Source organism: Clytia hemisphaerica, unplaced genomic scaffold (genome assembly GCF_902728285.1).
Source record: "Clytia hemisphaerica strain Z4C2 unplaced genomic scaffold, Clytia hemisphaerica genome assembly, whole genome shotgun sequence".
Lineage (NCBI taxonomy): Eukaryota > Metazoa > Cnidaria > Hydrozoa > Leptothecata > Clytiidae > Clytia > Clytia hemisphaerica.
Window position 1 is genome coordinate 53,916 of NW_027104117.1, and position 23,854 is coordinate 77,769.

A 23,854-nucleotide genomic window follows, 5' to 3' on the forward strand; every position below is an offset into this window, starting at 1 on the left:
CAGGTTACATGTACCCCAAAAACCGCACTAAAAAGTGAGCGGCTATAACATTTTTATGGGTTCAGGTGTAATATTGATGTTTTGCACACTTAAAGTATTGGTCAATACAAACTCTTCCTGATAGGTGTCATTAGTTTTATGGTTTTTCCAAAGAATCTGTAATGTCTCAAAGTTTTCATATTTTTAACCTATGTACCCCAAAACCCGCATGTACGAAATTGGCCGCTACGCGCAGTGGGATCAACTTTGAGCATTGATTTTTTGCACCTAATCTTCTTACTTAATTCACTATCCATGGGAAATATAGTTGCAAACTTAAGTCATGTTTAACCACCAAATGTACTACATAACCCACATCATGTGTACCCCAAAAACCACACCAGCTTTTTGGATTTTTCATAATTTGAGTGTTGAAAATTAAAAAAAAAAATGTATTCAATATTTTCCAATATATTTTTCGACTATTTGTCATAATACAATTCTTTTCAAGATAGTTTTTTGATCTATTTGGAGTTATCTCAATTTATAGTTTCTTTTTTTTTAAGTAAAATTGAAAAATATAACATATTAACAATGAAGCCTAAGTTTAACTTAAAAGTAAAGAAACCTTCAACAAGGGACGAGGCAAATGTGGCTAGAAAAAAGACCAACTTGAGGAACAAGCAAATAGAGGAAGCAGTCAAGTTTTGTAAGGAAAATGGTGTCAAAGGTCAAGCTGCTCTGAATACTGGAAATTTTCCTTTAATTAAAGATCGTGAAACCATTAACCGTCGTTTGGATGGATCAATCAAAACTGGTAAGTTGACATTTCAAGGATAAACTTACAGTATTGGGAATGCTTTAGGTGATACCCCAACATCTAATTAACAGCTATATTAAATTTTCTTGACTCAAGGAATTATTTAATATTCTTAATTTAAAACTAATGAAAACTAATTTAAATATATCAGGTGAGGAACGAACGTACTGCAGGATCTTCACAGTTGAGGAAGAAGAATCTGTTGTGCGTTACGTTAAAAACAAAAACAGATGTCTTCAAGGAATAAACAAGGCAGAGCTGACTAAATTACTTCTTGATGTATTAAAAGTACGTGATTACACAAACAAAAAGATGAAGGGAGGACGGAAGTTTCAGAAATTGTCCCCAAATGCAAGAAACGCAATTGCTACTGGCAAGTACGTTCCAAAGTTTTTACTTCTACTCATTTTTTCACACTCCTTTTTACTAAATCAAAGTATATATCTTACATCATAAATTTTCTTATTATGTTAGTGAGTTGAAAAGTTTTTTCGTTGTAGACTCAGTCGATCATTTTGGAGAAGATTTCATGCCACCCACACCAGTTTGACAGTAAAGCGCCAGGGACATGTGTCAGTAAACCGAGCATTAAATTGTACAAAACAGATGGCTTGCGACCATTTGGATTCCCTTGCTCAAGAATTGATTGATGCTGGAATAATGCAGAACTATGAATGTATTGAAACTGGGATATGGAATGGAGATATTGATACCACACGGTATGTATTACCTAATAACATACACTTTGGTTTATTGTCATTGTGAGAGATATTTTTAAATTTTTGAAAAATTTGATGGTCTCTCCAGGTTTCTTTGTAAATATCTACAAAATTGATTTATTGATTATAATTTTGTTTAGTATCTTCAACAATGATGAAACACCCCAGTTTATATCATATGGTATTGATGGCACTTCAGCTGGTTTGGTCTATGCTGGAAAAGGGGATCAATGCCAAAAGATGGAAAAAGAGAACCGTGAATGTGTAACTATTAACCCATTTGTTTCTTTCTCAGGTAAAATTATAAAATTACTAAAATAGCTTTTTTATGCATTAATAAAATGGTTTACAATCACAAATCATATTGAAGCACTGATGTCTATAAATAATTTATACAACTTTTTCTGTTACGTATAGGCGATGTTGCTATTTGCCAAGTGATCTTCTCTGCTGTTGGTATTACAAGTCACATGGCCCCACTAGAAGCGGTAGATAATATTGAGCATCTCCTCATCAGTACATCAGAAAGTGGGGTATCCAATCATGATACTTACATTGAAGCATGCAAAGAGTTTGATCGGTATCTGGTTGAACAAGGAATTGAGAAGCCAGTTGTTCTACTATCTGATGGGCACAGTTCCAGATATGATTACGATGTTCTTAAGTTTCTTTTATCTCGAGACATTTGGCTATTTATATCTCCACCAGACACGACAGGAGTTACTCAATTGCTCGACCAGCTTAATAAGAACCTCCATTTAGAATACAAAAACGCAAAGGATGAGCTCTTCAATGACATGCATTCACTAAACAAAGAATCTTTCATGCTTATTCTATCGAGGATCTGGCATAAATGGGCAACTAGTGAAACACTTGTTAAGTGTTCAAAACGCGTTGGCATCACTAAAACCTCATTAAATGTCAATTTTATGCAGGATTTTATGCAGAGCACAAAACTTATTAGAGGAGGCTGGTTCATCAAACTCAAATCCAACCCTTGTTGAATCATCCCCAGTCTCAATTGTATCACCCAATAAAAGAAGGGGTTCAGCTGAGTATTGGAAGAGTAAATTCGAACAGGCCCAAAATTTGATTAAAGATCTCGGTGAAAAAAGCATTGCCTTAGAGGAGGTACCCGGTTTGTTGAGTATCAAAAAATTTAAACCAGCGACCGAAAAAAAGTCAGTGCGGGTGACAAATGTTTATGGATCGATGCGAGCCAAGGATGTTGCAAGCCAAGTCCAGGTCATTAAAGAAAAGAAGAAAGAAGTGGAAAAAGTCAAGAAAGACAAAGCAAATCAAAAGGAGGAAAACAAAGCTAATTTCCTTAAGTGTAAGGACAAGTGCACATGCTCTGAAGAAAAATGTTTGGCTATTGGGCTCAAACAATGTCCAGTTTGTAAGAACGTGCTACGATCGTTGTGCAGCAAAGCAGCTTGCAAAGTAGATGGTCAGAAGCCAGTGATGATCCTTCCAGCAAAGGCCAGTTCATCAAAGAAAACTTTAGATGATAGTGATGAAAGTGAAGAAGAAGATATAGACATGTCTGAAGAGAGTACGCTGGAGGATGAAACATACGAAGACGAGGAAGACAAGGAAAACAATGACCCTGAGGAGCAGGCGATTGTTGATATGCAAAAAGTGTGGAATACCATCAAACCCCCAGTCAAAGAAGCAGATATTATTGGAAAGTGGTATGCTGTTTGTTTTCAAACAAAACGCAAGACATCCCTTTTTGTGGGCAAAATTTGTAAAAGATTTTTGACTGAAGAAGATGGAGATGTTGATAAAGTTGAAATTCGGTGTTTAAAGGCAAAAATAGGCCAAGGTACAACCCTTGAAGATACACCTCAACACCTTCCAGACATTGGTCTTTTTAAGATGGAAGACATCATAGCTGGTCCCTTGAAAGCAACTCCAATGAAAGGAAACAAATTCTATGTACCAGAGTATCCATCTGTCAAAGAACGCTTCGCTATTGTTTCAAAATTGAATAGGAATACATATTTACCTTATTAATGACACATGTTGCCATAATTATGACTATTCTGGCATGACATAGTTGATATTATTTTGTTGTACATTTTGTGTTCATGTTATTTTCTCATGTTTTATTCAAAAGAGAGATGTAAATCAAAGTAATTAACAGATTTTCCAAATTTCATTTCTGTAACCCAGGTGTACCCCAAAACCCACATTGCGATATGCTCACTTTTCTGACAAAATTATGAGATTTGTAAATAATTCCTGCTATTCAAACTTTATCTCTTTGAAAGATGGCTGTTGATGGTTGATTTTAATCCTGGGTTTGCAAACTTAGTCTCTTTCTTTATTGATTCAGTGGCCTTAGTGTAAAAATTTTGAAAATTCTGAACTGTGAATTTTTTATAAATCGGGCTGCAATTTCCCAAAATGAAAACTTTTCTGATTAAATGGTCAGTTAACATAATCCTATGATACCATGGCTCTCCAAATAGAAATATTTTTCATCCTAGTGCTCTAAAACCTCTAAAATTGGAGTTTAAGTGACTGTGCTGTTTTTGGGGTACCATTGTTTTTGGGGTACATATACCTGTAAAACAGTTATTTATATTATATGCCATGGGGAATTTTTCCTTCGCAGCCCTTTGATTACAAAGATAGGTAGGTTCAGCAATTTTAACTTCCGCTTTATAACGTTTTTATTGTTTTTTTGCAATGCAATGTCTTCTTTTTCAAAAAAATGTCTTTTCATTTCTTCCTTGAAAAGTGTTAGCAAGCCATTACAAAAAGAATTGGATCAAAGTCTGCAGTCAAAATAAAGATATTTGGAATATCTTGACTCAATACAAAAGCTTGAATTTTCAATTTTAGCAGCATATTTCGGTGCCATTTTATATGCCATTTCTGGGCTAAAATTGTCAACCTCAAATGTCTAAAAAGGTGCTATTTTAGCGGAACCAAAATCTCTATAATGTCCGGAACCGCTTATCATTAGGAGGTGTATGACCCCTCATTTTTCTTCTTTTTTGAAGCTCTACAAGATGAACTAGGTTTGATTGCCACCAGAATAGTTTCAATTTGATCCTGGAATGGCTACCTAAAAGGGCCATTCCAGAAAATTTTTGTTACCCCCGTCGGACGACGTGCATTTTTTAATTTTTACAAAGCGAATTTATGAGCGAAGCAGTTTTGCTATATTGTGTGCACATACCTTTAACTTCTATCCCAAGCGAAAATTTGCTGTAAAATTTGCTATATAAATCACATCTTCAAACTGATGATTTTATCAAAATGACCTTCAATGGTTTGGCTTTAAGCCATGAAAACTTTCTCGGTTTGGTAGCTAGGACTGTGAAAAATGCCGTTTTAAAATGGTGTACCCTAGCAGTGAACAGTAACAAAATTACCGGAAGCCGAAACACGGACTTGAATTTGATCATCTGCAATCTAAGCAGTGGTTCTTCGGCTTTAAATATTTATTTTGCTGTTAAATGGAAAAAAATTAGTTTGAACGGTGACAGAAAGGATCTTCATCATCCCTCGACTTTTAACAGCAAGTATCAAGTATCAATAAGGTCAATCAATGAGAGGTTTTTGCAAGTCGCGCGGGCCGGAGGAGTGCTCTTTTAGTGAACGAAACTTACCTTGCAAAACCAAGTGGATATTCTATGATAAAGAAGTACGGAGGTAATCAAATTTGTCGAATTTGTCAAGAAATAATTCAAAACTGTCCAAAATTTGTCGAATTTGTCAAGAAATAAATCAAAACTGTCCAAGAACCAACAAGCCATCTTTGTAATTTTNTCGACAGACGATTCGTGATTCGAATAAAAATGTTCGATCGTTCGACGAATATCGTTCGATTTTATTAAGGCACCATTTACACTAGAATAACTAGAAGGAAAACAAAAGAGCGATGGCGCGGACGGGCGGCGGCGGGTGTTATGCCGCCGTTGATTATGTGGTGTGTTTGGGGCATTAAGGCTCTTACGACCCTGTCTCTATAGCGGCTTTATTAATTTAGAGTGTCTCTTATTTTGCTAGCAACTTGCGAATTGAGGTGGAGTCTGGATCGCTTCGCAACGAATCTTACTCACGGCAGACATCCTCATACCCCCCTTCTGTTTTTCCAATTCCTATCTCTCTATCTCCTTTTTCTATTTTCTGACCTTCTGAGACTTGTTTTCTGATTTCTACTAACTTTTCTATGAATTTGATAATATCGACCCGACCGGGATTCGAACCCACCAAATGAAAGAATCTTTGATCAGAAACCCAGCGCGCTATCCCGTTGAGCCACACTCGCACAGCAGAATACAAAATTTGTAAATACTTATAGAATGACAAAAAGGACGGGGGAAATGTTATTATAATATGGGTAAAAGTACCCCTTTTTTAACCTGACTGAAATTCGAGCTGTTACTAGCAACCCTGCGGGGGGCCCAAGCGCCGAGTAGGCACCCACCCGGCACAGTGACAAGCAGTTACTAGCAACCCTGACCCTACCTAACTGATAATAACAGAACCCCCGTCTAATCGGATTTTGAAAATGCGGGTCAAAAAGTAGGATGAGGATGTCTGCAGTGAGTAAAATTCCTTCGCAACCCTTTATTTATACAATACGGCGGCTAGTCTAACAACACAAGAATATGTGTTTACATGGTGGTAGAAAAGAGTTAACAGCAATTCCAAATCAATCCTTGAGTCTCAAAAGGTCTCTAAAATTTACCTATACTTACAATTCATATTACACAATACCTTCTAGCACTGTCTAGCAAGGTTTTTCAGTTTTTGACTGGAACAGCTTCGTGATTTTTTGACGATTTTTGGAGACGGAGCTAAGGTACCATTTTTAAAGTTGTTTAAATTACGTAATCTCGATTAAAAACCCCGAAAGACCAGAATTTTAAACCTAGGGAGATAATAAAGAGAAAAATACGAATTGTTTACCTCCATAATATCTCTTGTTGAAAGCGCCTTTCGATATCCAAGCGCTCCTTGTTTACTCTAAGAGCAGATCTGACGTTAGGAAACTATTAGCTTATCAAAATTACCACAGCCAAGCCAACAGCATGATGTGATGTTGTTTTTAGCTGTTTAGCAAATGTTTAAACAAGGATTCAAGTACTAAATCAGACTAAGATGAGTAAAGATTCAGTCATCTGCATCATCTCTTCTGACGAGGAGGACAATTCCGAGTCTGCATCTTCAGCAAAGAAAAGTGGTGGTGAGTATTTTTTGTTTTTGGATTTTTATTTTTTATAAAAAATTCTCAAATTAGCAAGCAAGCTAGCAAATAGCTGTCCCCAGTTTTTTTGTAGGATACACCTGGTTCTTCCAGAATATCTTATATACATAAAAGATAAGGGTGGAATACATATTTTCCCAGGCAGTTTCTTAGAAGTTTAAATTTATGAGACACAGGCCAGAGGCGCAGGGGGAATGAAAGGTGTATTTTTTAAGTGACTGGGGGCAGGTAAAGTGGAAGGTATGCAGGTGATTCAGGTTGGTATGTTGTATTATAGACCTTTTTTTAAAGAGGCAGCCATGTTGAATAATTATGTACTCCAGCATAAAAAAAATGATACAGCCATGCAGTTTAGTCACACTAGCGTCGTCCCGCCAAAATGTGTATCGAAGATTAATGCTGCGAATGCGCTATATCGTTTACTTGACTCTCAAGCAAATAAATGGGGCACAAAACTTCTAAAGGGATTCATGAAAAAATACAGTGAAGTCAAGTTTGAAGATATTCTTTATTAGAAAAACAGTTAAAAGCAGTCAAAACGCAATTTACCTTACCTCCTGAGTTTGTCTTTGTTATGCTAAAATATAACAAACCTTTGTCATGCTGTCTAATTACAAAAACCTCCAATCACTACTTCTCCGCCATCTTGTTTCACTTTAAATGTCGTGTTTTAAAATTCCTTAGCTACATTATTAGTCAGGGAGCAGAGCGCCAAAAAAAATAAATAACAATCCGGACAATTTGAAACTTTCAGGGATTGTTTATTAGGTCTAAGACGTATCAAAAATGTTTACTTGCCTTTCTGAAATTACTTGAGGTGCCTTGCAGGACAAAATGATGACAAAAAGATAATTCCCGGGGGGGGGGGGGCCAAAAATGACCCCACCAATATCTCCGAATAGAACGTCGTTATGGATCTCAAATTTTGAATAACAGTTAATAGTTAACATAAAAATCAATTGGTTGATGTTTTAGAATGGCTAAGGAACTTTAGATGTGTATTTTACAGACCAGAATATCCTCAAAATATGTAAGTTTTTGAACAAATAAATTAATGATCATTTGATTACATTACATATGAGAATGGTGATCTTTCTTTGAACTCTTATCTTAAATCAAAAATTATCATAAATAGCAGCAATAACCCTAAATAAAAGTGTGTATTTTAAGGACAAGAATCGACTTAGAGAATAGAATCAATGGGATTGAAAAAACGTCGTCTCTAAAGAAAAAATATATTACCATAAAGTTGGTGAACAAAAAAATACTAACGTTTTAAGTGACCATATGTCTAAATATTGGAAATAGACTACAAAGATATCAAATATACTATTGTTCGTTCTCAGACTCGGAGGAGTCATCTTCACTCGTACTAGCATCGGTTTCACTGTAAATCATGTTTTCCATTTCAATCGCAAAATCTATTTCATAATCGTTATCATCTTCACTATCATTCTCGCTGAAACCGTCATCGTCCATACCGTCTTCATCACATTTGTTCTTGCATCCATTTTTACAGCCACAAAGGTCAGTGCATTTGAGGTTGTGCGAGCAGCAAATACAAACATTCGTCTCACACATATTCTTTTTGCAATTGCATGAAATCAGATCAACCAGCTCTTTTGGAATGGGATTTCTTAACATCCATTGAATTTCTAAAACACCATCTTCCAAAATCCATCCGTACACTTTGTCAGGCTGGGGAATCACAGGAAAGGTCTCCAATGATCTTCGGATGATTGCAGTTACGTAATTAACCCGCTTCAAATGACAAAGAAGGACGTCACGTGTGGGTGGCAATTTCTGGGGTTTGGGTGTTTTCTTTTTGTTGCAAAACTTCAAGTATCGAGCTTCATCAGTGTTTTTGCAGGTCTTCATGCCGTAGAGCTCACAAACAAATCGCTCTATAACAGGGAAATGCTTCGAATCCAAGACAAAACGATCACCAAGCGAAGCAAACGTTTCTTGAAATTCTTCTGATTTTGACGTGATGTTGTATGCTTTCTTTTTACCAAGGCCATGAAATGCACTCGTGTAATCATTTCCAGTGAATGCGTGTAGTGCTGGAAGTGCCGAACATAACTTTTCACCAAGTTCCTGCTGCATCGAGTTGATTTGTAAGATCCTTCTTTTCTTGCAACAGGTCATCTCTACGTACAATTTGATATTTCTGATTTTCGATACAAAATAAAGGGCGTATATGGCAATATCGCTGTCAACTGTTTTGATGCAGATAGATTCATTTTCCTTGACAGCATGATTTGCACATCAAAAAGACTTTCGTGTCTGCTTCTTCTTGATTTGTGGCGAGATCAACGACTTCTTCTGAGCGAATCCTTCCTTCTGAAGCAGACAGTTTGTGAAAATGGTTTCCGTGATTGACAAAAAGTGTAGACGTTTTGAAGTACTTCGCATACTTGTTGTTTGACGACCAATCCTTGAAAAGAAAATTGATAAGGTTGGTCTTGTTAGCACCATCTCGTAAGAATTTGGACCATTGTTTTGGACGAGGTTGATCAGGTCTTTCGATACATACTTTGATACTTCCAGATTCTTTTCGTCGTTGGCGTTCATACGATTTGATTGAACCAGTCGTGTATTGATCGGTAACAAAGTATACAACTTTGTTTTGAAGGATACGTATAAGAATATATTCCGCAACGTCACCAAAAGTTGCCAAGGGTACTGACGTCATTTGTTGGAGAAGAACCATACCATCCCAAATCGCGCAGTCAAAGATAGGGTCTGACGTTGGTGGTGACACAGCATTCTCGATAGCATCTGAGAAAGAAAACAATAAATTTAATGCCAAAATTAAAAAGCTTATTAAATTCAAAATATCACGGCAAGAGCAATTTTTACTTCGAACCCAGGAATGAAGATAAGACTGTAGATTAGTAGACCTCATGAAATGGTTTTTCTATATTTACCTAATAGTTTATGTTTACACGTCTTCACGAGACCACCATCAGGGAGACCAATAGACCAAGGTACTGGGCTGAGAGAGTGTGCCAAGACATATTCCAAGGGTACAGATTCTCTTGACTTTGCAAGGATCAGTAATCTTCCAAAAAGACTTCTTTCCGCAGCGATTGTTGCAAACTTTTCTTTTGATTTGACTAGTTTCTTCACAGCCATGTCTTTGAAGGTTTGAAGTTTATTACGTGTGATAGGAGAATAGAAGGAGCCGTCCTGTGAGTTGAAGCGTTCGTTCCAAAATGTCATCATGTTGACATATCCAATGTTGACTGCATCAAGTAACATCCACAAGACGTCTTCTGAAGCTTCAACACCAGATGAAATATTGATAAGGGTATCTCGTGATTCAAATACGTTACCCCATGACTGTAGTGTCTGATCGATCTTTTCAACACAAGCATTATCGAATTTCCTTCTCGCAGCCTGAAGATCTTTTTGACTTTGGTCATGTTCCTCTGTGATATCCTCTTCCAACAATAATTGACATTGTGCTAAAGTGTGACTTGTAAGGACCCATCGTTGCACAGTCCCAACATTTGTGCTGTAGCCCGTGATACCACCATGGCACTTTTGATCACGGTTTATAGTCTGTTCGATGACCTGATCTGATGAAATTCGGTTGAATCGTCCTTTTTTCCGTTTGACACCAAATTTACCATTTCTGTCAGAATTAAAAAAAAACATTAAAACATTCGAACTGCTTTGGTATCTTTCATCAAACTATCATGCATCAGTGTTTTGATTCGAGGAATTGAATTAAGAATTAAAGTCGAAGGTTTTTTTATATGCTTAGTATTTTTATGTTGAATAGGATGACAATTAAACTCTTACATGAATTCTTCGTGTATCTTGGGATGTGTCTTTGGCAATTGTAACATCTCGGCCAAATAGAGGGACAGATACCGTGCGTAATTCTGATGGTCATATGCGAAAAACCAAGGAAGCATCTTTGTAATGGCTTCAAGATTGAGCTCCCAAAGGCCAAGTCTTGTTGAACGTATAAACGCAAATAGTATCTCAACCATTTCAAGAAATGAGCACCATAGCTCAGCTGTTGGTCCCATCTCATTTTGAAGCACGTTCCTGTGTTCTGCCAAAACTTCTTCGAATTCTGGATGATTTGTCATTAATTAGAGCTGAGAAATTCTCAAACGTCACCTGATAAACATAATTTTTATCGTTCAGTCATCTTACGATACTAAATTTAAAGAGTTTAAACTGGTTAACAAAAGCAAATACGAGGGTATAAAATATGTATAAAATGTGTCCCTGCAAGCGATTTAGAGCACATTGAAAATGGGCCGATCCTTAAAAAGCCGAACTTTTGGCCGATATGGACCGGTCTGGACCGTTCCTGGCCGATTTTGACCGATCTTGGCCAATCTAGGCCGATCTTAGCTGAGCCATGTTTCTAAATCTTTTCTCTAAACAAAGGCCGATATAGACCGGTCCAAATCAGCCAAATTCGGCCAAGTCCGATCTGAAAACAAACAAGCAACTCTTTTTCGTATGACGGTTTTTTGTTTACAATCTCGAGTGCTTAAAAAACTTTCGAATCTTTTTGTAAAGTGTTCGAATGAACTCCAGAGAACGTTTGAATGTTTTGAAAATTGTTCGATCAAATTATTAAAAAGGTTTTCCAATTGTTTTGAAAAGTCTCTGACTCTAAAATCAAAACAAAAGCAAAAGGAAAAGAACCACAACAGAAGCAAGAAGAAGGAAGTATTTTCATTTTTTTGTTTTCACTAAAACCATCACGAGAATAATTTTTCATGAGCTAATAGATTACTGGTATTATTGGAATATCAGCAAAGGAAAGGCAAGTAACAGTTTCCTTTTCAGAGATTGTGCTGTCGTTAGTAAAAAGGTCGAAGCAATTGGTATTCCTTTTGGTTTTGGTGTTACTTTACTAGCTGTGTATGAAATACGAAGAAAAATATTGACATGCAAGTTTTGACAGGGGAGATATGTAAATGATACAGGGATGTCTAAATAAACTAACAAAGGGACGCAGTGCAATTCTATTCTAAGGAGGGTTTCTAACAATCTTTTCTAAATGGATTCATAAGAGCGAGTGAGTCAAGGTTATGATATACAAGGGAGTATGTGATTTACGACGAAAACGCTGACTGTTTGAAAACAATTTTGCTTATAATTAGTATTTCGGCTTCCGTAAGACATTCTGGACCGGTTCGTATCGGCCTGGACCGGTCCATATCGGCCTAGACCGGTCTTACATTGGCCGAACATCATTATTTTTGTTTTATCAGGTTTGTAACTTGCCAAAACCGGACCTGGCCGTTATAGGCCGATCCAGACCGGACTTGGCCGATCCGAACCGGACCAGGCCGATTTGGGCCGTAGAATTACTTGGCCGATCCTGGCCGATCTTGAATGTGCTCTAAATCGCTTGCAGGGACACAAATTATGAATCATCTCACCTCCTCGATCAAATTCTTGAATTCAACTGAGTCTGTCAACTGTGAAAGGTTTGGACGATCGTCATTTTCAGAAAGCCAGTTTAGAAGATGTTCGTTCCGTTGACGTGAAAACGAGTTGTAGAGGTATTTCAATGCTCGCATGGCATTGTTGTAATGTTTTCCTGATAGGAGTCTGTCTGTGCGGCATTCCTCTATTTAAAAGAAGTAAAGTGAAAATTGATTTATATCATGAGTTTAGAAAACTTAATAGTTAGAGATCTAAGACATTAATGCATACTTAAGGACATTCAAATAAATTCATAAGCCCCTCTATGAGAGATAAATTTTCTTACCAAAAAGACCAGTTTCAATCAACAAATCTCTTAGTCCAGCATCTGCAAATCGTTTTCCAATGACAGATATGAAGGTACATTCTATGTGAAATCCCCCCATTCTCAACACGATGAACTTCTTTAGATCTAAGTAAGCTGGGTTTTGAAGGATTTCAACAGCTTTGGCATAGATTGCTTGGTCGACCACGATGTCTGTTTCTTTCAATCCAAGATATTCAGCCTTCGCTTTCGATTGTAGGAGGAGCTCCAAAACTGTGTCTAACTTTGTTGGTGATTGGTCGATGGCTGGTAAGTATGTCACCGTCTGCAGTGGTTCTTGGCTTCCTTCTTCGTGTAAAAGATAATTGAAGCCTGTCCAGTTCGGTATTGTTGTGGGGTTCTTTTCGCTACACAACGTCCAAATAAAATCCAAGTATTCAGATCGGGATATGTCAGGACATTCGTTGATTTGAACATCTTTCAAGTCACCTGGACTAACTCTTTTAGAAGACGTATAGCGAGCAATTTGATTAGGCAAGGATGAAAATGACCTTTTTCTGCTAGGTTTTTCATTGCGTACAAACCCAACATTTGGAATGCCAGTACCAGTCGATTCTTGAACAGCGATACCATTGGTGCAATGCATTGACGTACCAGTAAGTGTTTCAGGATTGATATCGTTATTGTCCCAAATGAAGGTTAGAAACCTAAAAAGAAGATGTATTTTTTTTTGATTTTGTTGTTGTATAATGAAAAAAATAAACAGTTCCTGTGCAAAGTGGGTTATTTTTAGGTAGAAACAATTCAATTTTGAAGAAAATAGAAATTTATAAGAAAGTGAAAGTTAAACCTTTGCATAAAAGCAAGCTTGTTCTAGAAAATACCTCATTGCTTCGAGAACAGATGGGCAGTAGCTTCTTGTTTCTTGGTTTTCAACCTCGTCCTTTGCAAGTGTTGTTTCAACAAACAAGGTTTCATCGTAGGAGATTCCATGACCAAACTTGTTGAGCCAGTTGATCAGCCTCTTTGAACCAGTCCGACGTTTAGTACAAAGGGAAAAGAGGACATGTTTTGATGTTTTGTGTTTGGCATTTGTTACGTTGTAAATTATGTCTTGGCCAATAGAATTAATGATAGCTTTCCGTCTTTTGGAGCATCGATCTTTTCTTGCACAAAGTAGATTGGTTAAGAATGTTGTGGTAAGTTTTGGTAGTTTGGTTTTCCTACGTAAAAGGCTAGCAGCTTTTGGTGGCCAACCATGATACGTTTTTGGAGCATGCTTCACTTCCTTTCGCAAGATACGTGCAGCAGTTTTAACAGTTTCCTCCTTTTTTGACAATTCTTTCTTATTTTCAATCTCGCATTGCATTTTAGTTATTTGACGTCTGTAGTGATCTATCATCTCACCAACGCACCACGAGCTTCGATAAAAAAAGTGTTTTCCATATGCTGGTTCCCAAATCGCTACATCACCTTTGAAATGTTCCACAATTTTATCGGCAAGAGGTCGTGAGTCCTTTAAGTTTTTCCTACTTTCAATGTTGTACATATCCAATGCATCCATAGTGGGCAGCACCCCTCCAACCCCCACCTGAATAAAGTCACCCCCACCTGCATAGGGTAACCCCCACCTGAAAAATGCTACCGACCCAACCCCCACCTTCTTGGACCACCCCCACCTAAATTCTGAAAAGTTTCCAACCCCCACCTGAAAAAGGTTTTTGACTGTTTTAACAATTTTGAGGGTAAGCAAGGTTAATCACTTGAAAATAATTTCTATGCTTTTTATACTTCATACATCTTTTGTTATAATTATTAGACTTGGGAAGAAATAGATTTTTACTGTCAATGTATATGTTTATGATGAGCAGGGTTGAAAGAAAGTTTTTGAGTCAAAATAAGAAAACTAGTAAATAAACTCTCCAACCCCCACCTGAAAAAAGTCACCCCCACCTGTATAGGGTAACCCCCACCTAAGATTTGTGAGCAGGCTAACCCCCACCTGCTTAAATTTTTCTGAAAACCTCCAACCCCCCCCCCCTAAAGTTAGGGGGGGGTTCCCACTATGGCATCGGTATGTAATTTTTCATCAACCCATTCACAAAGATCGAGAAAAGACTCATTTTCCGCATCAATTAAAGTGTGATCATTCCTTGTGTAATCTCGATAGCAAGATTTGTGATATTGGATTTCAAATGTCACGATGTTGTTCCAGTCCTTCCCTGCCAGATCAGCCATGAGACGAGGCTTGTCTTGTTTTTGGTCCGACGTGTTTTTCAGTCTTTCTGCACTGTACTGCGTCACACATTTTTTCAATTTTTCATAGCCACTGTTTGATGGTGAAGTTTTATCCTTCCGACATATGGCGCATTCATTGGGTGCGATGGTTTTACGAGTCTTAGAATCTAAAAAAAATACATTGGTTTAACACCATACCCATAGAGCTATCCAGCAGATTTTGATTTAACTGACGGGTGTGATGTTGTGGACGTAATGTCAAGATCATGAAATAGCAAACGAATGCCCGGGAGATGATATTTCTAATGATTCGCGCCAGATATATTGACGGTATAAACTTTCCCTTATCCCCTAACCAAGATAGTTCTTAAGCCTATGAAAAGCTTATCAAGTTTTTTGTTTCAGATTATCAAGTTTTGTTTCAGACTGAAACAAAACATAATAATCTCATATTTTTTTCCAGTAATTTTAAATTCGGAACAATTTTTAGGTTACAACATACCCGAGTTTTCTTTTGGACGATGTGATTTTCTGGGTTCAATAGACAGTCGTGCTCGCTTTTCTTTAGCCTTTTCTTCCAGCTCTGCCTGCTCTTTATCTCTCACGATTTTATGGAGGGCCTTTTTATTGGTGTAGCGGTCAAGACATTTTTGATGAAACTTCACATTTTTCATTGCATCGCGATGCTCGAGAATTTCAATCACAAGCGTGTCATCTCGAGTTTTACTAAAGAAATGAAATTACAAGGGCTGTAAAACAAGGCTATGTATCTACTGGTTGTGCCTATAGAGTATCATAGGAACCTTAGTTTCATAACTTGTATAGATCATGCTTTACTTACAAGTGAGTAACGAGTAAAACACCAAGTTTTTTCTCAGTGTGGATAGGGTCTTAAATAATAAAATAATAGGGGTTTCTGCCTAAGACTAGTAAATCTTTTTTTAGAATAGATGGAGCTTTAAGTACAAAAATGATAGGGTTTCTCCAGAGAACTGGTAATTTTTTCTTAGTGTAGAAGGGGCCTTAAGTAAAAAAATGACAGGGTTTTTCCCAAGAAAGAGCCAGTAATTATTGTCATAGTGTAGATGGGGCCTTAATCAAAAAAATTGACAGACAGAATCAGAAATAGCAAATTCTTTTTAAATGTAGATAGAGCCTTATGTGAAAAAATGACAGGGTTTTCTCTAAGGGCGATAAGAGGGTAGTTTTTTTTCTCAGTGTAAATAGGATCTTATGGAAAAAAAGTGATAGCAATTCTCCCAGGAGCCATTTTAACCTCTCTTGATAGTAAAAAATGGTCTTAAAACTGGAAAAGGAGTCCTTAGATATTAAGGTCTGAGCCTCATTAAGCAGAAAACACTTACAAGGGTGACCTATCTACTCCAGAGTCAAGACGCAGAAGCAAAGATATGTTGAAGACTGGACCCTGCCAATTCATAGGCTTTTAAGACCAACATTAACCCAGAAAGGCTGGGGTGAAATGAAAATTGGAAATAAGCTGAGAGAAAAAATTTTTACCTTGCATTTAATGCTGTTGCAAATGATTTCTCTTTAAACTGTCTGTAAGGTTCTTTTTTGTATAAATTAGAATGAAATGGACAAAGTTCCTGAAGTTCATTGGTTTCTTCTGCTCCTTCTTCATCCATTTTGAAATTTAAACCGAGATTTAGACAGAAATAACACACACGCAACTCATGTTTCGAAAAAACACATGGCCTTTCGTCTCACCAAAAAAAAAAATTCTTTCGCGGGTTTTTTTTTTCGAATGTTTACATATGACGTATATAATTATGACGAAAGTAAAAAACGGGGGTCTAAATAGCTTAAGCTTTTAAAAAGAAAGTTAAAAAATTCTATTAATATTTGAAACTTAACAATAGAATTGTAAAACTTTAGAATTAAGTAGATAGATAATGAAATAAAATAGTTACTTTGTGTAGTAAAAATAAGTCTATTGTTTATTTTTTTATTGTGTTAAACCCCCTGACAAAATTTTCCCATATCGCGAGATAATTTTAAAACTTTCAACAACATGAAGAAAGATAGCGGATTGATAACGATGTTTTGATAACAAGAAAAAGAAGAATGTTTTGAAAGATTATAAGGTCTGCAAGTAAATTCGTGATGGCAAGTAAAGTGTTTTGGAATCTGTGAAGTGTAAGCTTTCTTTTCATGTAGGTTTCAAATTGTCCCAAGAAAATACAACTTTTTGTGTTTTTTTGGCGCTCTGCTCCCTGACTACAAGGATATCAGAACCGGGAAGTCCCTACTCCTGATCCTGTGGTGATTGAAAAACCAGCATCAAAAAAACAAAAAAGAATGAAATGGGCCATCGAGGATTATGAAAACGTCCTTCGTGCTTTTTATAAAGCACAGCAAAACCCAGAAACAACTCTCACACAACAAACTTATAACGAGTGGAGAAAGATAGTAGGAAAGGATTTTCGTGGTTACTTGAATCCTAATAAACTAGCAAATGTGCGCAGAGACATAATTAAAAATAAAAGATTAAACGACGCACAAATTGATTATTTGAGAAAGGAAGCTCAGCAGTGTACAACTACAGAAATGAACTCTGAAGAAACTTTAGAACCGGTTGTTAATGTCAGAAATCTTAATCTGAATGAAGTAGAACGCATGATTGAGCAAGTCAGAAATCCTGGTCAGTTTGAAGAAAATGAAGAAACCGAGGGAGACGAACTTTACGTGGAAGAATTATTAGATGCTTTATTCATCCAGGAGAACGAAAACCAAATTTCTGAAGCTCGTGATGATATCATTCGTATGTTTACTGACTTCCACACTAGGGAATCCTTACCCAAATTACCATTCACATCCAAGGTACTTAAAAAGGTAAGAATTTACAACTTTGCTCTGAAAAAAATATTTGACGAAGAGGGTGACACAACCTATAATATGTTTACTGTCAATATTTTGATTTATGCTACAGCCAAGGCAGCAACTGAAAACCTTGGTCTTAAGGTGAAAAAGAAGACTAAATCGAAACACCATAACAAACCCCCAAAATAGAAACAAAAACTTCAAAAAGAGATTGAGACTCTGCGTGCAGAGAGCTCTATCCTTGACGAAATGAGTAGAGGCACCTTAGTTAAAACAAAAAAGAGCAAAAGACTTAGAACAAAACACCGTATTTTAGACAATGCATCACTGGCAAGTGCCAAAGAAAAGGTTAAACAAGTAATGCAATTAAAGGCACAAAGACCTCGCCGATTTGACAAACGAAGCAAATTTTTTAGACAGAACAAAGTTTTCAAAGTGGACGCAAAGAAGTTTTACAGAGAGATTGGAAAAGGTTCAATTTCGGTTGACAATCCACCAGACGTAGAGCAAGTTACTGAATTTTGGAATGACATCTGGGGGAAAGAAAAGAATTATAACAAAGAAGCAGCATGGGTTGAAAGGGAAGAAATTAGGGTTAGTGATTTGAATCATCAAGATTGGGAAGAAGTTACTGTTGAGGAGGTCCGTGCTGCTATAGGCAAGACGTACAAGTGGAAATCACCAGGCGTAGACAAATTCCAAACTACTGGTTGAACTCTCTTTCTTTTATTCATACACATCTTACTATCTGTATTAATGATTGCCTATCAAACCCTGAAAACATCCCTGACTGGATGACAGAAGGCGTTACTTATCTGTTACCAAAGTCAGAGGATACAAAAAACCCAAAAAATTATCGTCCAATTACATGTCTAACCACTACATACAAACTTATTACTTCTTTACTTACTGAACGTATGTACATATTTCTTTCTGAAAATAATGTCCTTCCAAACGAACAGAAAGGATGTAAACCCCGTAAACGCAATTCTTATGGTTGTAAAGACCAACTTTTAATTGACCGCATGATTTTAGAGAATTGTCGTACTCGCTCCAAAAATTTGAGCACATCTTGGATAGACTATAGAAAAGCTTTTGATAGTGTTCCTCATGACTGGATCTTGAAAACTTTGGATCTGTACAAGATTTCACCAGTTATCTCTAACTTTTTGAGAGGTTCAATGGCTAGCTGGAAAACCAAACTTCATATGTCATATGCAAATGGAATAGTCGAATCCAAGTATTTGAACATCAAGCGTGGTATCTTCCAAGGAGACTCTCTATCTCCCCTTCTTTTCTGTTTAGCTCTTGTTCCACTTTCTAACGAGCTCAACGGCACTGAATGTGGCTATAAAATCTTTGACCACATCATATTTCACTTTTTTTACATGGATGATTTGAAACTGTTTGCCAAGAATGATAGGGACTGTTGACAACAGTAAGGCAATTCAGTGAAGACATCTGTATGGAGTTTGGCCTTGATAAATGTGCGAAGGCGTCATTTCTCCGAGGTAGAATCCATAAGAAACCATCCATAATTCTTGATATTGACACCACAATAAAGGAACTAGACCCCGAGGATTGCTACAAATACTTAGGTGTCTATGAGGGAGATGGTATACAGCATGCCAAAATGAAAGAAAAGATTCGGAAGGAATATTACCGTCGCATTAGAATGGTATTAAAAACGGAGTTGAACTCTAAAAATAGGATCCAAGCCATAAATAGCCTAGTTATCCCTGTCATCCAATATAGTTTTAACGTGATAAACTGGAATGTATCCGATCTACAACGTCTTGACCGGAAAACTAGAAAACTTCTCACTTGTAATAGAATGCTCCATCCTAAGTCAGATGTTGATCGTCTTTACTTGCCAAGGGATAAAGGAGGGAGAGGACTACTCCAAGTTGAGATGGCGTATCGAACAGCCACTATAGGAATGAACATATATTTAGAACATTCTAATGATTGGATGATGCAATTAGTTCATAGACACGAAACTTCAAAAGCAGGACACTCGATAGTCAAAGAGGCTAGGAAATTCAGGTGACAGGTCGATATGGACTTTGAAGAAATCACACCAGACGATCTTCCTGCGACCAAAGTCGCGAAAAGTGTAAAGAGAAGGGTCAAAAAAGCAGAACAACAAAAACTCCAGCAGAAGTGGAGCCAGAAGCCTCTACACGGACAGTTCTTTCTCCAAAGCCAACGAGCTGATGTTGATCAGAATGCAACCCATCAGTGGCTGAGGAGCTCAGGACTTAAAGCAGAGACAGAAGGCTTCATACTTGCTGCCCAGGATCAAAGTCTTTCGACCCGAAATTACCAGGCAAATCTTGAAGAATGGTGCCAACCCAAATTGTAGGTTCTGTAATGCCCACGTTGAGACGATAGACCATTTAGTTTCTGGATGCCCTATCTTGACTCCTAATGAGTATGTAAAACGCCATGACCGTGTAGGCCAGTACCTTCACTGGTGTATTTGTAAACACTATGGAATCGAGTTAGAGGCTGATAACTGGTATGAGCACCACCCACCAGCTGTTGTAGAACACAGAAACGTCACGATCTTGTGGGACTTTCCAATCAATACTGACAGAACTATCAAAGCCAACCGTCCAGATATTGTTGTCAAAGACAGAATAGAAAAAACTTGCTTGCTCATCGACATGAGTGTCCCAAGTGACTGAAACATCGCTGTCAAAGAGTTTGATAAGCTAAGCAAGTACAAAGACCTCGAGATCGAAATACAGAAAATGTGGCACCTGAAGACAACGGTTGTTCCTGTTATTGTTGGGGCACTAGGAGTGGTCAAAAACTCAACACCTGACCATTTGGAGAAAATCCCTGGTCAACCACTCCTTCAAGAAATTCAAAAGATTGTCCTTACTAGTACAGCACATATATTACGTAAAACCCTTTCTATGTAGGCAGAATTCTATATATTTTTTACCTTTTTAGTTTTGATATTACTTTTTAGTCAGAATCAGTATATTTTTATATGTTTTATATTATATTTATGTTATACCCTTATATCTTTTCTCCACATCACAATTAAATCGATTTATCAAAAACCTTCGCCTGCCTTAGGTCACTGGATGTGACCCAGTTGGTGATTGTAATACAACGCAGTTCAATAGAAAACATTAAATAATAATAATGGAGTCTTTCTCGTCATTGTTTTGATTCTGTAGTTTAAAAATATTACAGTAAATGTGACACTGTAATATAGATTTTTTGATAGTTTAGGATGTCATACTAAAAGTGGTAAAGAATAAAATCCATTTTTACAAAAATATCACTAATTTATAATTCACCACTAGTTTACATACATCATGCAATCAAAAAAGCAAATCATGCAATGACTTCAAACCCCTTGAAACATTCCAATATTATTTTAAGTAAAATACTGTGAAAGAGCTTATTTTATTTGGAAATTATTTAAAGTGTTTGAACTGAATAATGACCACCAGCAGCAGTGACTTGAAAAGATTTAAAAAAAAATGGAAGTGTATTTTCTGATTGCGGCCTCAACATGTAAAAGTTAATGTCATCAAGCATCACATGTCACACACAAACAGTTAGTCACACTAGAAAATCTAGCTTTCAGAAAAAATAACATCAGTCATCTATAGGATGTACCAAAACATTCACAATTTGTCCCCCTTCTTGTGTTGCATTATATTATACGTCGCTACATAATATTAATATTGAATCTTGATGGGAATCTGGTAATGTTTGCGTTTGCTTGATCTCAAACTACAACAAAGTCTTTCTTATGTTATGTTGAATAATAGACCTTATTGATTTTTCTAAAAAAGCTATGGGTATTATTACAACAGAATTCCCTCGAGGAGTTCCTAAAAGAGATATTATTTGTAATACACTCGAAACAATCCCACGATGCATCGCTTTTTTAGAAAAAAAAGTTTGATAACAAGGTCCATTAAAAGAAAACGTGTCTGTTCTTTGCAGCATACCTCCTTAACAAATGTTACTGACCACAATCACCTAATATTCAATGGCGTATGTATGATCTTTTTCGTAAAAGTGTTTACTCAAATACGTTGAACCGTGTATTGAGAACATGACAAAATAATCATTGTTCGGCTGAATGTAAAGTTTAACCATGACATGACATTTCCAATAAAATTATAAAGTCTAAATGTTAAATTATTTCGAAATCCAAATGTTGCTTTAAATCTGACTTAACTGTTGCAGATATTTGGTTTGACCTCAAGCCATAAAAATTGTTTTCAATGAGATCAATTGACGTAATAGGAATGGTTAAAATTTCAGTTGACAACAAAAAAAAAACAGCCAACAGCAGCCACACACACATTGTCACATTAGCAAGTGGATGGTAGGACAGCTCTCCTCTCCCAGAGGTAGTGGTAAAAAGCCTCAAGAATGATACTCGAGTAAGATTTACAATAAGTGTGAACAGCAGCAACCTTATTTTACAAGCAAAGATGCCTTCCAGCTTAAAAAATCAGCAGGATCCTGCCTTGGCAAAAATCGCCATCTTTGTTTTGCAAGTGTGCAAAAGTAAAAGTTGCAGCAACGACCAGACGACACAAAAACAAACATCTCGCACTTGATTGGATAGTCAAACTCGATATAATTTTAAAAACACTTTTATTTTATAAGAAAAAGAAAAGTCTACTTTGCTCGGGGTTTTTTCGTGAGCCAAATCGGTAGCATTTCTTGAACATATACAAATTTACGTCCCGCGTACGCAGATCTTGCCAAAGGATGCGGAACGCGAAATTTCCTAGTGTGATTCGCTGATTCACACATGCTGCAACCAAGTGGAGCTACAGACCACTAAACTTTCTAGTATGTTCAAACGAGACATTCAAAATTAATTTTCAAACTAAAAAAAAAATATTTAAATAAAATGACAAATCCAGAAAATATGTTAGATAATGATGTAAAATAAAATTAGAAAAGGCTCTTCAAGAAAAGTGTAACATTGCTTGCTAGCAAGGGAATGGAATACTTGCTGGCCTCCGCAGATTTTTTTCAAGATTTTACACCCTTGTTTTAAAGAACGGACCATTAAACTTTACCCGCCAAGCTAAATTTTCTAAAGACGAACTAACTCTTGCTATGATTTCAGCACCAAAACATGGTTGAAGGCATATTGCTGCTACAAAAAGGAAGGCGCAGAATTTCAAAGGAAAAGTTAGCCTGTTAACATGGATTAGTACCTGTTGGATAAATTAATAACACATGTTCATAATTTTCTTACGCGCACGGTAAACCTCTAAAGACGCTTAAAAATCATACATCTGAGGAAAAAAGTCCTATCGCAGAAAATTCTACAATCTTGTTGTGCGCCCGAAAAATAATACGGCGCTCTTTTCATAAACACTCTATTCATAAAAACCACTCTGTAGCAAGAATGTTGCTTTCTGAATGGTTGTGGTCGTACCGGTCAGGTAAAATAAAGCGGTCACACATGGGCAGTGTTCGGAATAATGTTAAACATATATTCAAACTGTAGAAAAATTAAAAAATACTCTAATCAAATTTTTTGACCTCTATAAACACGGATTGCCCATGGATTATTTTTAAAGAATAATCCACGGCACATCCAGCCTTAATCTAGTGATGATCAATATTAAGACCAGTGATAATCCAAGACATGATCCAGGGGTAAAACATGGATTATCCACGGATTGTTGCTGGATTGTTGCTGGATTATCTAATTAGGGAAAGTAAAATGATCAACCCATGAATAATCCACATTCCATCAAATGGTTTAAGTATAGGATAATCCATTGGTTGAATCAAAATAATCCATTGGATTGAACCAACTTAATTTGTTGACAATCCAGATGTGGTCCAATGGATTATCATATCAACCTGGGCTACTCGTAGTCAAATATGAGATAATCCTCTGGATGGAGTAACTCTAAGTCAAATATCGCAATCCACATGATGGAATCATACCAGATTTTTTGCCAGGAAAGAGTAAAACAAAAATATATTTTTAAAACTTATTGTACAATGACTAAAATAGTTGACAGATGACTTTTCATATCCTTTTTAGCGTTTTTGAACGCTGCCTTTCTTAAATCTAAAAGAATAATGGTTGAAAAGCCTTTCATTTTTCATTTATAAGCATCACTCTTATAAGCAGGAACAGCACCCTTTTGGTCTCTGACATTTTCCTACTTTTCTAGAACTTGGTCCTGGTTGATGAAATATAAGTATAAGCAAATATAAATTTAAGCTCTTGAATTGTGTTTCTATTTTAAATAAATTTCATCTTTAATGGTAATAAAAAG

At 36.6% G+C, this 23,854-nt stretch overlaps 3 protein-coding genes across 3 annotated transcripts; 2 read left to right on the forward strand and 1 right to left on the reverse strand.

Moving 5' to 3' along the window:
* Window positions 1-6: 6 nt before the first annotated feature.
* Window positions 7-3,818, forward strand: LOC136813498 (uncharacterized; the record flags this gene model as incomplete). The annotated part of the gene is given in 5 exon segments (XM_067070011.1): window positions 7-796; window positions 951-1,176; window positions 1,300-1,518; window positions 1,659-1,813; window positions 1,936-3,818. Coding segments are annotated over 5 exon segments (1,410 nt in total). The 3' UTR covers window positions 2,523-3,818.
* Window positions 3,819-10,901: 7,083 nt separating this feature from the next.
* On the reverse strand, window positions 10,902-14,043 carry LOC136813495 (uncharacterized). The gene is made up of 4 exons (XM_067070009.1): window positions 13,364-14,043; window positions 12,501-13,186; window positions 12,169-12,359; window positions 10,902-10,925 (listed from the first exon to the last, which is right to left on the reverse strand). The coding sequence occupies exons 1-4, from the start codon at window positions 14,041-14,043 to the stop codon at window positions 10,902-10,904; spliced, it is 1,581 nt and encodes a 526-aa protein (XP_066926110.1).
* A 2,993-nt stretch (window positions 14,044-17,036) lies between these two features.
* On the forward strand, window positions 17,037-18,272 carry LOC136813496 (uncharacterized). The gene is made up of 2 exons (XM_067070010.1): window positions 17,037-17,570; window positions 17,748-18,272. The coding sequence occupies exons 1-2, from the start codon at window positions 17,037-17,039 to the stop codon at window positions 18,270-18,272; spliced, it is 1,059 nt and encodes a 352-aa protein (XP_066926111.1).
* The last annotated feature ends 5,582 nt before the right edge of the window (window positions 18,273-23,854 follow it).